This window comes from Apus apus, chromosome 1, assembly GCF_020740795.1.
Source record: "Apus apus isolate bApuApu2 chromosome 1, bApuApu2.pri.cur, whole genome shotgun sequence".
In the NCBI taxonomy this organism is placed as follows: domain Eukaryota; kingdom Metazoa; phylum Chordata; class Aves; order Apodiformes; family Apodidae; genus Apus; species Apus apus.
The window spans coordinates 54,533,418-54,550,487 of NC_067282.1; the positions used below are offsets into that span (position 1 = coordinate 54,533,418).

General features: G+C 38.2%; 1 protein-coding gene across 2 annotated transcripts in view; it reads right to left on the reverse strand.

Moving 5' to 3' along the window:
- The window catches only part of NALCN (sodium leak channel, non-selective), a 227,754-nt gene that overhangs the window by 42,799 nt on the left and 167,885 nt on the right, over positions 1-17,070 (reverse strand). For both annotated transcript variants that reach the window (XM_051630433.1, XM_051630425.1), the window contains exons 16-18: positions 14,592-14,728; positions 12,819-12,960; positions 661-734 (exon numbers count right to left, since the gene is read on the reverse strand). In XM_051630433.1, coding sequence (XP_051486393.1) covers positions 661-734; positions 12,819-12,960; positions 14,592-14,728 — 353 coding nt within the window. The remainder of the gene's footprint in view (positions 1-660; positions 735-12,818; positions 12,961-14,591; positions 14,729-17,070) is intronic.

The window sequence follows — 17,070 nt, forward strand, 5'->3', positions numbered from 1 at the left end:
GTAAATATCTATATCTATATCTATATCTATATCTATATCTATATAAGAATGAGCTATAAATCACTGACATTGCTATTACAGCTTATATCAATGACAGTCATTAATCTGCAGCATGGTGTGACCCATATGCTACCTTCAGACAGTTCTTGGAGACTTACACTTGCATTATCTACCAACAGCCATGAGTACTTTTTTGATATGGAATACTGAAATGAGCTATCATAATTAAAACATCCAAGAAATCATTCTCCAGAAGTCACAGTTCTGAAATTTTCTTCATTGTGCATTTCCTACTTGGAACATGATTAGTTGTAGTCCATGCTTTCTAGCATACATCTTGTATATGCAAGAACTAGGTTGGTATTCTTTAGACAAAATAACACCACTTACGAAGAAGCATTTTATTGTTTAAGTGAAAAGAGCTGAAATATTTTTGCCTAACACAGAATTCAAATACATTCTGAAGAACAACCTCTTGTTGCTGTTCAGGCATATAATATAGCCAGAGAAAAGAACAATTTATCTTTGATGATGAAGGCAATACATGTACTACAAAGGGATATACTGTCATAAATATATACACAGTAACATTCATGAAAAAAAAGGTCATGAGAAATCAGATGACAGTCAAAATAATATCAAATCACCGCTGTCTCTTACCTTAGAATTTTATTGATTGCTGTCTCTTTTTCCAGAAGATTTCTTGCCCTGATACTGAAAACTGATTTACGGAGCTATAAAATTAAGAAAAAGACAGTGTTCTTTTTAGTTGCCATAAAATACAGCATGTATATCTGACAGACCAATGAAACATTATGTGCTGAGCGTATGTTCAATTAAACCCATAATGTTCCTCTCATAAAGGTGTTTTTCACAGTCTGCGGCGTAGGTGTCCTTTTCCAGGAAAAGAAAGGATGGTGGAAAAGATCAAAATGGTCACATAGGCCAAATTCCTTGAGGAATGTCTAAGATCTTGGCCTTATCTTGCAGCTTTCAGCCTCCCTCTCCCAGTCCTTAGCTAGTTCTAAGTAGAAAGCAGATAGATTTTTTAACTAATACTAATATGACTCCCTTTATTGCAGATTTCTTTTATTCTGGTCTTAGCCAAGTCACACCTTTGTCTTAATCCTTGATATTCCTCCTCCATTTGGATTTCCACTAGGATGGATCATAGTCTGGAGATGCCTTGCACTATACAGAAGAGCCAGCTAACAAAGGTTAGATGTATCATTCAGTGCCTACAGCTAGGTGAGATGAAGATAGGATCCTTTTTCCCCCCTGATGTAGAGCAAAATGTGTTTGTGCTTGCTTCTGGTCATAAACAGCGTTTTAGGCATATTCTTGTGAACAGGCCTTCTTGAATATTAAAAGAAAGGACTGAGACACATGAAAAAACAAGCACTTAATTCCCAAGCAAATGGTTAACAAACATGGCAAATCAAGGAACAAAGCACAGCTGATGAATTTAGTTGAGGACCTGCACCTGTCATGAACAGAAAGCTTCTGGCACCTTGTAAGACTTAACTCTGTCAACTGTTTGGAGATCATTATCTTGAAGTAAATGGTTGAGAGACCACCTTGTTTTTGATCAACCTGAAGTAGAATCTTCAAGCACGTTTATATTTATTATAAAGATCAGATTTGTTTAGCTGATCTGTGTCAGAGCTAAGGATGTAAGTAATAGATTTCTAAAACACCACCTTGAATTGAGAGTCATTCAACAAATTTTGCTAGAACTTCTCTCAAGACCCAGACTGACTTACTGATTCACAGTAAGATATCTTAGTTTGGAAAAAAACAGCAGCCTAGAAAATACCTTAAAATTTGTTAATTATACTGGCTGTCCTTAATAAAATGGCTATTGATTTTTAAGCTACAATCTCTTTCCTAACCCTTGCATTTTCAAGTGTGGTCCCTTTAACTTTTCTCAAGTCCTAACTCATCTCTGTACAGCATGTGGAAGTAAGAACACAGATTAGTTGAAAACATCGCTATTTTAAGATTCTGTAACTTGAAAAGTGAAATAAAACATGCAATACTTCAGAAAGTAGTTTGGAAAGTAAGGCATTGGCATTTCAGTTAAGATTAAAAAATAGTAACTGAATTGTTGCGTATCTTAATATAAACCAAAAAATTGTCCCATTGCCTGCATATGGTTAACATCAAAATAAACCAAAAATCACAGTATGATATATACCATTATATTACATATTGTATAGGGTTAAATATTTCATGTATTGAAACATATTTGTGTAGGTTTTAACTCATTTGCAGTACCTCAGCACAGGTTTAGTGGTTTTATCACCACGGTACCTTATTATGGATTTAGATATAACTGACAATGGTGAAAGCAATGGCAACTCTTTCACATCTCTCTTCTTCTAATGTCAGGGAAATTAATTTAAGTGGGATCCCAAATAACTGATTTCTCCTCTTATCCGGATTGCAGAAAGAATCCTCCAAACGACAGGAGTATCTATCTTACTGCCAGGTGTTATCTAATAATTGTTTTAGAGCTCAACTAGGAACATAAAACTTACGGGAATAATGAAGAGGGAAAAACAGCTGTTTTGTTTCAGTTGTTTTTTTCCTGTGATATATAATTGCTTTAAAATAATTGCAATTACATCAAACATCAGGGGGAAAACAGTGTGCTGCCTACCCATGTGTTACGTCCATTTATTTCTAATAAAAATTATTTTCTTGTTAACATATTAAAAAATGAAAAGAGTTCAACCACAGGCAGCATTAATTTCCTTCCATATTTGCAGTTCATGCTCATCTGATTTTAGAAAAAAAGGTGAGGCAAGTAATTTTTCCTGAACTTGTATACAGCTCCCTGTCTGGCATAGACCACCTGCTTTTCGGTGTTTAAAATAGGTGTCAAAACACGTTGCCATTAAGCATGTAGCCCAAGCAGGGCAATTCACCCAGGTCTTCAACAAGTGAACATGCCCTGGGAAAGCAGGAATGGGAAGTCTGCTTCTTCTCAAAGGCTTTACACATAGGCTGGGTGCTTGTACTGATACATCTAGTGCTTCCCCAAGCTAAGTGTTAAACCATCTAGTGCCAGCAAGGAAGAAGAACATCTCAAGAAAAGCTGCTAGCAGGTCTAGGCTAAAGGGCCACTTTCATCTGGCACATTTGTCTCCCAGGGACTGCTGAATCCTCCCTCTAGGTAGCAAGACTAACAAAGAAGGAAGCAGTCATGTATGTTTTCCATAAAAGCATACTGGAAAATCTTTTGCACGCCTCAGCTAGAAATGGTTTGACCCCCTTCTTCTTGATGCCTTCACCCTAGTCAACTGCTGGAGATTTTGCAAGGACAGCACTGCACCCTCTTTTTCGGCCACTGCACAGCCAGAGGTGCAACATCCACAGAGCCAGAGAGATGAAGAGAAGCAGTAGGAAGGAGCCCAGGTCTGGAGTCACTGAGATGGAGGAGAAAAGACTGGGTTCTAGGTCCTACTCCTAAAGCTGTTCATGAATTTTATCCAGTGGTGCTTAAACAAAAAAATGCCTAAGAAATCCTGGGAATAGGGAAAAGAAACCAATAACTGGGGTGTTGCACCAGAATATTTGTGTGAAGAGTGCATTTACTTCTCCTGCTCTTTTTTTTTTCTTTTTTTTTCAGAAGGACTAGCTGTGAAACTCACACCTGAGGCACTATGTGTAAGTACTACCTGAGAAACTCACACCTGAGACAGCATATCCTTGGGCATTGACCATGGCCTGAGAACACCTGATAAACTGAGGCTAAGGTGAAGTTTTGAAGGTTTGTTACCATCCTGCCTGCCTCTGCATTGTGATAGAATTTAGACTGGAGCCAAGAATCCATTTCCTTAATCCAGGAATACATGAACATGCACACGATCCTAAACTTAGGTGCTTAGGGATCTAAGTAGTCCAAAATGGAACTGATAATACAACTCAGTCACTTTCAGGGATTGCAGTTTTTGAAGCTGATGGTCCTTATTGCTCTTTAGGACTTGGGAATCCTCCTTTTAGCAGAGCCATGGTGAATTTATTTCAAATTTAAAATATCCAGAAGAAGCCATATAAGGTAGTATTTTTAGATATGCACAATTGATCCATTTATCCTATCTGAAGCAGTGAACCAGCAACATACAAATGTCAATATGCATGCTGAAGAAAATCAACCATTACTGAACATTTCCAAAATACGTATACGTATTTCTACATTAGATAAATAAACCAAACTACTTCACATTTAATTTTCCAAATTTGCATAGCACACCAGGCAAATGCAACAGAACAGTACAAACAGAAAATGAGTGTGATGATCAGTATTTTGTTTAATAATGTCTAGATGCCTCATGCTGTTGTAGAAGGAGGCTGACAATTAAAACTTGTGATACCTGCCGAGTTCTTGAATGTTGCAGAGAAAATTATTAGCAGTGTTCATGTACAAAAGACATTACTCAATCAGATGATGTGGAATTAAAGAAGTACAGTTTACTCTCCTGAGGTTATTTTAAAGTATATCAGTTTAGCCTGCTGGGTTTTTTATTACAGATTGTGATGCATCGTGAGAACACCCTCAGTGTATCTTTATTAGCCATTATTTATTTATTTTGTTTCTTTATGCAACCTGTAAGTACCCTCAGTGCAGAAATAACAGTGCCATATACCTTTCTGCTATAGTGCATTGTTTTTTAGTATGAGATACTGTCCTGAAATCACCTAACAGCATCTGATTACTGTTAAATATGTTCTCAACAACACACTTTAAAGAACTCCTGCAGGTTACTTTAATCTGTAGGGACCCACTGTGACAGGTCAGCAAATTACCAGTCATATTTTCTGGATGAAAAGGTTTTAAAGCACGGGCTCCTATGAATAAAGCTCATGTCTTAGTACCCACTTTTGAGTTTATTTACTCAGATGTGCCTGTAGACAAAAATTAAGAAATCTGCAGGTAGTGCTTCTTCCACAAGTGTTGGCACCCTTCCCTGCTGCTGTTGGCAGGACAGGCTTCAGGCAGACCAAATGACTCAGTCCAGTCAGTGTGACCTCGATCTGAAAGCTACAACCTATGAAATCCCATTTGTCCAAAACGACAAAGCAATAAACTACTGTAACTTGCAAAAGAAGCTAAATCACAAAACATTGTTGCTCTGCAAGTGCCACCCGCTGCTTTGAAAAGGTACTGCAGACATTTAAAACGACATTTAAGGAGTTTATTTTTAAAATGTCAATTTCTGCCCTGGAAAAAAGAAAATCCTTTTACTGGACTAAAAGCAAAGCAACACAGGACAATACCTTTGCTCATGACTGTGGACCAGTCCCACAGCCTAAGTGCACTGGCCTAGCACTGCTGACTTCAGGGTGTTCTATACCAGTTGATAACCGCTAACATATGGCTCAGTGGTTTTAAGTTCTGAGAAGTGCTATTCATTGTCAAGGTTTTGATATATTTTCCTAGTGAAATGTTTGTGATGAACAAACCCCAGTAAGACAGCAATTGTTTTCAACTTGAATTTGACAGAGAATTGTGTGCTGTCAACAGGTAAAAACTGTGGTGATATAATGTATTATTTTTATAGCAGCTCACAGAGACAAGTGTATGTGGCTGTTCTGCAATGTAAGGTGAGGCTAAGTCTTAAGTAAATAATGAGATGAAATGTCTGAAATGCTTGGTTAACAACAGGAAAAAAAAAAGTACAGGCAATATATTTTTCTAAGGTATTTCTTAAGTGTTACATGAAAATGGAGAATTTTAGTTTCGTACTGTTCATAAAAATCTTCTGTAGGCAACTGCAGGACCATATGAGAATAGTCTTTTGTACCATGCCAGAAATTCTGAGCAAGCAAAAAAAAGCTTCTGTTTCATTTTGGAATTTGTTAGATGCCAATTGACCATTTATATAGATTTGCAGAATGAACAGATTGTTAGGTATTGTAACATTGTTTAAACACGTACACCTTCTAGGGAAAATACAAAGAGTCACAATAAGCAGTATATCGGTGATTTTTAAGAAACAGTGAGGAAATATTTGCGGAAAATGTGTTCCAAGCTTGAGAATTCCATTAGACGTATGATTTTTTTGCCCTCTCAAATGCATATATTGTTAATTTTTCAACAACATTCTGCCTATGCATCTTTGGCTTGAAGAGACTGGACTCTATCAAAGTGAATGTGACAAAAATATGAGTGATTGAAGACCAGACCACAAGTTATTGGTAGGTACCTAAGAAAATGTTCAAAAGAATTTCAGCAGGTTGAGTAACTAAATCCTATAGAAATCAGTGCAGGATTTCTTAAGCTTTTTTGAAAATTTGCTTAATGCCTACAGAACCATAAAGGATGCAGTTACAAGGGACCTCTAGAGATCCTCTGATCCATTTCACTTTCTCTAAGTTGAACTAACTATTTTCATTTGGACTTAAAAAATCTAGCCCTTGGCAAGGTCTACATAAGCAACAGGCTTGCTAAACAGGCAAGTTGTCTAGCAGTAGGTAAGTGCCACAAGGAGTCAAGGGCTGTCCCTTTTGATCAGGTGTCTAGAATGAAAAGTGGGCATAATCTCTTTAACTCTTAGGAGTCACTGACCTGAAATAGCCTTAATTCCTTTTGTAGCCCTTGATTGCAGCCAGTGTCTTAAGGAAAGCCAGGTTCTTCTAATTAGCTGACTACTGGTCTGGAAAATCTACATGTTCTTTCATAACAAAGAAGCTTTTCCAATTAAGTATGAGAACGTGGACAAGGACAATATTAGCATTCTGATAAATGCCCAAAGACTTAAAAAGGAAGATAACAGTCCATGTCAGACACGTGGGGGAGCAACTCCAGACAGGGAGAAGGATCCTTCTCTTCTGTATCTTCTCATACTACAGTTGGATTTTTCCCTTTGGGATATCTCAGGTTTTTTACTTCCAATGGTTTAACAGGTAGGTTTTTCATAGAATCATCAAATAGTTTGGGTTGGAAGTGACTTTTAAAGTTCATCTAGTCCAACCTCCCTGCAATGAGCAGGGACACCTTTAGCTACATCAGGTTGCTCAAAGCCCCATCCCACCTGACCTTGAACACTTTCCATGATGAGGCATCTACAGCCTCTCTAGGCAACCTGTTCCAGTGTTTCACCACCAACATTGTAAAAAATTGCTACAGGCCGTACTGAAAATTGTGTCCCCGTCTCTCTTATAAGCCCCCTTAAGTACTGAAAGGCTGCAATAAGGTCTCCCCAGAGCCTTCTCTTCTCCAGGCTGAAAAACCCCAACTTTCTCAGCCTGTCCTCATAGGAGAGGTGCTCCAGCCCTCTCATCGTGATGGCATGAGTAACCTTGGACAGGATTGTTTTCTCTTGTTTTCTATCTTTACTCAATGCAGGAACCAGCAAGACCTTGGGAAGAGCTAGTAAATTTGGTGGGTAGATGACTCCTAGCAGCCAACAGCAGGGTGGAAGTGAGGACTCCTGGCCAAGCTGATGTAGGGTTGTAACACATTCTGCTGTGTGCACAGCAATGCAGGAGAAGTCTCCTCTCCACACTTTGAGCTGGGGATCTTGAGGCTCTAGGGAAGAAGGGATGCCAGGTTGGGCTGGACTGGAAATGGAAGAAGACCGATATGGAGAAGGAGTTTCAAGTAGGGGATAACTTGGGTTGAGGGAACACGGAAGAACATTGTTCCTGCCTGTACAAGTGCACGTGTATCATTCCCTTCACTAGAACAATGTGATCATGACTGTGTTTAATCAGTTCTTGTGAATGAGTCCTGTGAGAGGGTAAGGGATACCAAAGGGCTTGGAGAAGGAGATCTGGATTCCTCAGCAGGAGCAGGGAAAGGGAGAGTACAAGGCTCAAATTGAAGGGCTTTCCTGAAACCCAGCCCCTCATTGCTTGTCCCTTCACTCCAAACTAATGCATATTCTTTTCTGGTAAAACATTTTGCCATGTCTGAGTTTTGCTTGATGGAAGAAACAGGAAGAGTATGATCTGTCCCTTGCATGTTAATGCATCTGCACAGCCTTTGTATCAAACCCTTGAAAATTTTAGTGCAAAAATGATGAAGTAGAAAGTTAATGACAGAAAGAAGAGCTGAATTATGGCACTTTGAAAATGGCAAGGTATCCAGTCCCTGTCCTCTTTTCTCTCAGAATTTCCAGGCAGAATTTTGAATATACTATGTAGAGGCAAGAATGACAAAGGAATTTGAAATCATCAGAAGCCAGAGACAGACCATAATAAGAACAGTTTTGTTACTATTACAGTTCTGTCTTCTCTGCTCTGAAGGCAAACATGGTCCCAACAGTTCAACATTACCAGCTGAAATGTGTATGTGGTAAAATGAGAAATTGTCTTTTTTCTGTAAATCGATTATTTAGACACAGGGACCTAGGAACATTGTTGCATATTCATTTTATCTGAAAATCAGCAAAATCTTTTAAAAATGAAAACTAGACACAGAGGTCTCCTGATTAATTTTCAGAAAACCAGAAATACATCACTGAATTTACACGTAGCAACTTCATCCAATGAGAACAGACATGGGACAAAAATAATCTTTGAAAATCAAGACTGTAATGGGCAAGAAAATGCTGGATTTAGAATTCATTGTCATTCAAGAAGGTAAATTGTTTTAATGACTTTTCTGGATGTTATAGCCAGATAGATTTTGGCAATATCCTGTGAATGACAGAAATAGGTAAGACTGAAGCACTTGGCTCTATTTAATTAACAAGCAGTATATAGAAACTGAAATTGTAGGACAGAGTTCCATTCAGATACTCAGTAAAAGGGAGATTAAGATAACATTTGAATGATTTTTGTTGATACTTATGTACAAAGTTCTGCAAGAATGACTTAGAAAAAAAGTAGTGTTAAGTAGTGCTTAAAAGAAACAATCTTTTCTATTTGGAATTAATGTGCAATTACACTTTATTAGCTTCTGTTATATTCAGAATTAATGTGATAAAATTATTCTTTCAAACTAGAGAAAACAATAATCAGGAATACAACAGAAAGCCATTGCATTTTTTGTGCCAATATTCTGCTTTGCAAAATAGAATGCCCAAAATAAAGTTCAGAAGAGGTTTATTAACTTGGGACAAAAGTTTATGACAATGAAAAGAAATGCTGGAAATGACAATATATTAATGAATATTCTACCCTTGTTTTTTCTTCTAAGAAGGAAAAAACACAAATAAAGTTTATGTCTTCATGCCTGATTATTTTCTGAAAGATACTTTGGAACACTGTCTTCAGTACTAAAAGCTATGCCTTATAAAAGCTGAAAGGCTGCTTTGGCTGTTACAATTACAAATACATTCTGCAAGGAAAAGTCCTTTCAGAATACTCTCAAAATACACATGGTTCTTTTTGCAAGAAACACAATAGGTAATGAAATAAGCTGGGCACAGATCAGAAAATGACATGCCAGAACAAACAGCCAGATCAAACAACTACATCTTATCAAGAATATGTGGCATGCCTCAGGAGCTCATAAATGGAGTATCTGTGATGTTAACCAACATGCATTAGAAGTTGTAGGCAATCCTGTGTGATAAATTTGAGTGTGAATTTATAAACAGATAAAATCATAAAGTTTCCCGGAGGTTTTGAGAGATATGATTTGTACAGAAACAAAAGGGCGTTGATCCACAAGAAAGAAGTGAGGCTCTTACAGGATGAGGCTTATAATTGAGCTGATGCTTGTGCTCCATCCTATCTAACTTTAATGGCTACCAGCAGGATCAGATCTGTGAATGAAGACAAATAACCTAAAAAAAGAGGGTAGAAAGCTCAGCATCCCACTTGCAAGGCAACACAGGTCATCATGAACATACCACCTTGGTGCTCTGACTCTCTGAAGAATGCAGAATCCAGCATGAGGTCTGCTGTAACTGAGACAGCAGTTGTTTCTGTCATGTTGCAACAACAGGTGTTGCTGGCATTAGATGCAGAAGAGTGAACATGGCACTCTCACTCTCCACACAACACTCAGAGCCCACACATCGAGACTGAACTCTTAGGATGTATAAAAAGTAAAGGCATTAAGGTATCTGGAAGTGATTGTTTTATATTAGTGTTCAGTGAGTTTATCACTTTCATAATAGTTTAGATATTTGGATGGGTTAGAAAAACTTCTGGAGTTCACAAACTTGACTAGAAAAAAGGAGAATAGCACAGAAATACGTTTCCCAAAGCTGCTTGTTTGATTTGGAATAGATGACAATAACTTCAAAAGGATTTTTGCAATGGTTATGGGTATATCCAGTAATACATAGGTATAAATAATTTTTTTTATTATTCTGAGAAGGTAAAATACCCTAAAGTAAGAAAGAATGCAATGAAAATTGACTTCCCTTTTACAACTTAAAACATCTTTTCAAGGAAGTGGTTCATTGTAATTGAAAAGACTAGACTCATATAATGAAAAGAAACCTGATTTGCTTCATTGATCATCACAAATTGTGAGTCAGATTGATTCTGAACACAAAGCCAACACCCTATATACACATTGGCAGATTTTTAGAGAGAGAGAAAAAATAATGTTGCTGAAGTGGAAATAAGACAATGTATGTATTAAGTACTTCCTATCCCTTCAGCAGGTGTGGAATGCAGAAATACTGACATAAGTCCAGGAGAAAATGGAGGAACTAGCCACAACTCAGGCATCACAATGGAAGGACGGGATCAAATCTGCCAGCAGAATCTCACCTTTTGCTTTTACCCTTTTTTTTGCATCAACTGCAATGCAAAAAAGGATGTGAAAAGTTTCTGAAGCCGTTGCACTGCTACCAGGAGCAGTGGGAATGCATCCTACTAGGCACTGGGATCAGTAAAATCTTCAGTTGCGTTTATCTTTTTAGAAAGAAAAGTATGCATGCTAGGTTTTTATTTAAGTGTAACCAGTCATTCCAAGCTTGTTTTAAGGATAAGACTTTTTAAAGATTTGTTCATACAAAAATGAGGTTGCCTTGGCAACTGTAACTATAGAAAGCCAGAGTAATTACTGTCACAAAATCCTTCCTAGTGCTTTCTCCTTTTTAATAGGAATGTGCAAATACCTTGTTTTAAGCTACGTTTATCAGAAATACTGCTCATCACTGATTCTACCCTTGAGGCATGGGAATCCAAAAGCATGTGCCTAAAGCATGCTGAATAGTGCAAAACTAATCTGCAAACACTTGCTTCAATTAAAACATGAAAGTCAGATCATGCATATCCGATCTTGGAGGGAAGTGAAAATTAAAAGAATGCAGCATGCTCTTTTCATATTGCAAAATCTCACTGAATAAACTGTGCCGTGTATTCATCCACCTGCAAACACAATAAGGATTCACTTTTTTGAACAGCAGGCAGAAGGAATTAAGACTGCAATTTAATATACTTAAATATATTCATGCAAACAGATCTACTGAATCATTGCACAGCTCTGCACTGCATACTGTGGACTTATCTATGTGGCTGGGAGAAGTTTAAGGCCTCTGTTCATCTCTTCATTACATGGTAAAACTGGACTCTGATTTTCCCGACACAGTGTTTGAGGTCCATCATTAGCGTGATTTGGCATAGCTCTCCTGAACCCTAGGCTTGTCATTTAATAACTTATCCAATTTTTTTGCTGTGCTTGTTAGAGTAGATGATGTCCATTTAGGCTTGATTCATTTCTATGAACTTCCAGGCTGATAAATAATATTTTATCACAGACCTTCCTCTCAGGCCACACAGTTCAGCTTTAGCTTACTGATGCCACATAATACATCAGCCACAGGAATAGGTTCTTGCACTGAAATAGGGATGGAAATCAGCAGTAGTTTGCAGACTGTCTTTTAATTCATTATCAGAAGAGTACTGTTTTCCACAACTCTTCTTCGTGCCTGTATGAATGCTGTCCTAAGTCTTCACTGCAAACCACACACAAGAAAAGCAGTAATTATACAGTGTATAATTACAATATGTACCCTTGTCTGTGATTCTGTAATTTAAAATGTACTTACAAACCCCTGATGTTAATATTCAAACAGGATTTGAGCACCCTCTTATGAATACTGAAAGACCATCTCTTTTGTCTGTTAAAATATCACTAATAAACTACAATATTCCAAGTGATCAAGAACTGTCACCAGAATAGTTGTCTCTAGAAATCTGGGAAACCACTATCTTCCATGAAGCACATGAGGATTTTTTCTGCTCCTGTAGTTTTGCAAGGTGCCAGAAGTCACCCACATTTACTCATGCTGCATCATTACCACCATAATTCCAAGCACTCCTCATATTTTTCAAACCTAACCATCCATGCCAGTCTGGCTGGGAGACCAGCAGAATTCAATTCAATGGGTCTCAAATACATGTGTTCAGCATCTGTTTTCTAGCTATTCCCAGGCCTACAGAGAGGTTAATGTCCTCTAAATAATTTGAATAAATCTTAAATTTTTACTCATCTCCAGTGATTACACAGAGAATGTTCTTCAGTGAAGTGCATTTTCAAAGCTGTAACCGTATCAAGGCATTCAAAAGTCCAATGTGATATTAATAAATTTTAATTTTCCACAAGCTTCTCAGCAATTAATAGCAAGACTACTTTTAAAAATAGCTTAGTAAGATGGATGTATTGAACAAAATTATGTATCAAATCCTGAATTTTGAAGTCCAAGACATCAGGAAAAGTTAAACCAAATGAGGATCTGCTGTGATGTCTTTTTTAGGCTAAATTAAATATACCCTTTTATCCTGTGTTCAATCATCCCAGCTTGTGTTCACTTTTATGCAGTTTGACAAACTGAGTAATCTGAGGTCTTTCCTTGCAGTACTCAAGAAAAGGCATATACTGCCCTATATTCTTGGTTTACCTTTTGATCCATATATTTGTTTTCTTCAATTGCTGATCTTTTAGAATGGTCACATGAGGAAGAAGATGCTGAAGGAAGTCTTCGCAGTAAACAGCTGGTATCTTGTTGCTGGCGATCAATAAACTGCTTCATAAAACTTTCCCTTGTGAATAAACAGAAGATACTGATTTATTAAAAACCTGGGAAGAGTTACTATTTGGTTTTCTTTATGATGTATTACAATTCATTAGTGCCAAGATGGATAAAGCTATGCTGGGCTGTAAAAGTATAGAACAGACAGAGTGCTGAAACAGCTAACAAAACTTGAATTTATTTATTAAAGAAATTCATAAATAAGTTGAGAGGTGAGTAGCTTGCATGTAGCTTTTATTCCTTTTAATAATAATTCTTTTATTTATTTATTTTGCAATTAAAGTCCTAAATATTTGACATGCCTTTTGCAGTTTTCAGCTCTTCTGAGCTCATTAAACAGTGAGTTTTGACTCCAGTATAAATCAAAGGCTGATATAATCCAAAGGAAACATACTCACTGCGAGAAATTCTTTCTTCAATATTTCAAACAACATCTGTTCACATAGCTGCTTTCAATGCCAGCATTAAGGCACTTCAGCAATTCTGTGCCTCACATATGCCATGTTTAAAATGTAGAAACACTTCTGTTTACAACCAATGTACCTACATCTTGCTGCATTTTAAGTTGAGTAGAGTTGCCCTACTTTCAGTGTAAATTTTATGTGGAGAAATAGTTCTACATAGTACAATAGCTTCAGGGTTAAATATAAGTGACTTGCTATTTCAGCAGTTAGCCTGATCACATATTAATCTAGAGTATGCTGGAAAAAACACAGCTAGACAGAAACACCAAAAAAGACCATGACTAGGATAGGAACATGCTCACTAGACAATCAAACAGTATCTTGATACTAAAGGCAAAACACCTATGACTGCTTCCTGACCCTTCCAACCGGAATTATTCCTCTTATTCAGCTAAGATGATACAAACAGGTCAAATCAGTTGTATTAGCTTCCTTGTGAGTTTTATCAAAATAAATGTAACCTCAGGAGGCCCAGAACAATGGCAGCCATCTTTCACACCACCCTCTCTCCTGGCATGGGCTTGGTGGGGATATTGGAATGGGCACGGCCAGAGCACCTGTTTGGACAGCCTGTGCTGTTTCAGTGGTCCTAGTCTGTATGTGCTAGAGCTGTTCTTGAGTTTCATTAAGCATTTTTTGGGATGATACCAAGAATAACTATACTGTAACTGATGATCTAGTAACCGACTGAGAGTCTGATCCTTGGTTAAGGTGAGTTTTACAGGAAAGTGTTAACTATGGAAAATACGAAGACAGGGAAAGATCACCACAAAGTAACTGGCATTGGACAGCTTCTGTTATCCCCTCTAATGATTTTCTGCCAGTTGACCTTATCTTTAAAAAGCTACATGAGAGTTGATTAGACTACTAGTTGTCTATGTCAGCCAGGAATCTAAAAGGTAAATGGGGATGGAGAAACAACAACACACTTTTCAATCATGTAATTGTATCAGTTCCAGTAAATCTAGATGCTTTCATGAATACATTATATGGAGTGCTATCACTATTTTTTTTCAAAAGTAAAAATGAGGTAAAACCAAAATATCACATAATGCTGTTTTATTTCTGATTTTCTGAACTATCTGCCTAATCCACAAGCAAAACAGTTAAATATTTTGGATGCAACCTCACACCAGACAAGTCTACAGAATACTAGGCAGAGGAAATATTTCAATACCTTATTTTTGGAACTGTGAAATCTGAAGGAAGCTTGGAGATTTTCACCATTTGTGGTCTGTTTGGAAACTTTTCAAAGATGCGTAGACGCAACGGAAGCTTCTCCTTTGTGTCTGCATTTGCTTCACTTTGCTTTAGCTGAAAATAAGAACATTAAAAAAAACGATGGAAGGTGAAATTTTGCTCTGTAAGAGCCCAGCTTTGTTCTTCAGAATCCAAAAAAGAACCGGCAATAATTTGAAGAAACAGAAGATGGCAGCAAAGAACTACAGAAGGTAAATTTGATACTTCTGAGGTTATTGGTCTGCTTGTGCTAGAAGCTGCCAAATACCTAACAATACAACGCCTTTCATTGAAAGTCATGAAACGGGAGGTTTGCTAATAATCTTACTTTTAAAATCCGAAGCATATTCCTTTCCTCTTCAATATGCTTATTTTTATATTTTCTTCACAAATCTCTAACACTTTATCAAGCAAATAAACACCCATGATCTTTTCTTATTAGACAAATCTTTCTGTATATGCTGACAGCTCTTTGGTATTCAAATAGAACATGGCATTTTAAAAGGAAGCAATTTTAAAGGAATCCAGCTCTCAGAACATGAAAATAAAAGGAAACTTACATTTAGATGAGTATTATAAGTAATAACAAAGGACTCAAAAGAATCCATTTATATAATCTATTCTGACAGTGAGCTGCAGAAAATCACTTAACAAATATTGCATTTCTAAGTATCCACAAACAGTTACTCTATGGAATATCATATATCTTAGTAGAGAAAAGGTAGATACAGCTATCTATGTGGACAGATGATGGCTTCATCTAAGGATTTAAGATAAAAGAGATATGATATGGAGATATGATTCCTGAATTTGATTACCTTAAGCAGCAATTCATAGAATCATAGAATCATTGAATGCCAGCTTGGAAGGGACCTCAAGGATCATATGGTCCAACCTTCAAGGTAATGCTATAGTTTATATGAGGTGGCTGAGCACCCTGTCAAGCTGAGTCTTAACGCTGTCCAGTATCAGGGAATCTACCACTTCCCTTGGGAGACTATTCCAATGTTTGACTGTTCTCATGGTCAAAAATTTATCTCTTGTGTCCAATCAGAATCTCTCCACGACCAACTTGTGCCCATTAACCATTGTCTTTTCCATGTGACTCCTTTTAAATAGGGAATCTCCATCTTCTTGGTAGCCATCCTTTAAGTACTGGGACATGGTAACGAAGTCTCCCCAAAGCCTTCTCTTCTCAACGCTGAAAAAGCTCAGTTTCCACAGAATCACAGAATCTTAGGGGTTGGAAGGGACCTCAAAAGACCATCCAGTCCAACCCCCCTGCCAGAGCAGGGTCACCTAGACCACATCACACAGGAACGTGTCCAGGCGGGTTTTGAATGTCTCCAGCAAAGGAGACTCCACAACCTCTCTGGGCAGCCTGTCCCAGGGCTCTGTCACTCTCACAGCAGAGAAGTTTTTTCTGATGTTTATGTGGAACCTCCTATGTTCCAGTTTGTACCCATTGTCCCTTGTCCTCTCACCAGACACCACTGAAAAAAGCCTGGCTCTGTCCTCCTGACACTCGCCCTTAACGTATTTGTAAACATTGATGAGGTCACCATCTACCACATCTACCGCCCTACCATCATCTGTCCACCTAGTTACTTCATAGTTACTCATAGAAGGCTATAAGGTTGGTCAAACATGACTTTCCCTTGGTAAAACCATGTTGACTGCTCTTAATGACTCCCTCATCCTTGATATGTCTAGAGATAGTGCCAACTTTCTCAGCATCTCCTCATATGGCAGGTCCTCCAGTCCTCTAGTCATCCTTGAGGCCCTTCTCTGGAGCCTCTCCAGCCTGTCCACGTCCTTTTTGTAGAGCAGGGACCAAAACTGAATGCAATTCTCCCTGTGTGGTCTGACACGTGCCGAGTAGAGCGGGTTGATGACTTCTTTATCTCTGCTGGTGATGCCCTTGTTGATGCAGCCCAGCATCCTGGTGGCTTTCTTTCCCACTGCAGCAGCGCATTCGTCACTCATGTTGAGCCTGTTATTCACCCAGACCCCCAAGTCCATTTCCAAAGGGCTGCTCTCCAGCCAGGTGGATCCCAGTCTGAACTGCACTCCTGGGTATGTGTTCTCAGGTGTAAGACCTTACACTTCTCTCTATTGAACTTCATAAGGTTCCTGATAGCCCACTGCTTCAGTCTGTCTAGGTCATCCTAAAGAGTGGCTTTCCCTTCCGGAGTGTCAACATCTCCACTAATTTTGGTGTTGTCAGCAAACTTCATCAGGGTGCTCTTGATCCCAACATCCAGGTCACTTATGAAGACGTTAAACAACATTGGGCCCAGTATCGATCCCTGGGGAACCCCACTTGTGACCTGTTGCCAGTTTGAGGAGGAACTATTTACTATCACCCTCTGGGTACAGTCTGCCAGCCAGTTGCCCACCCACCACACAGGCCACTT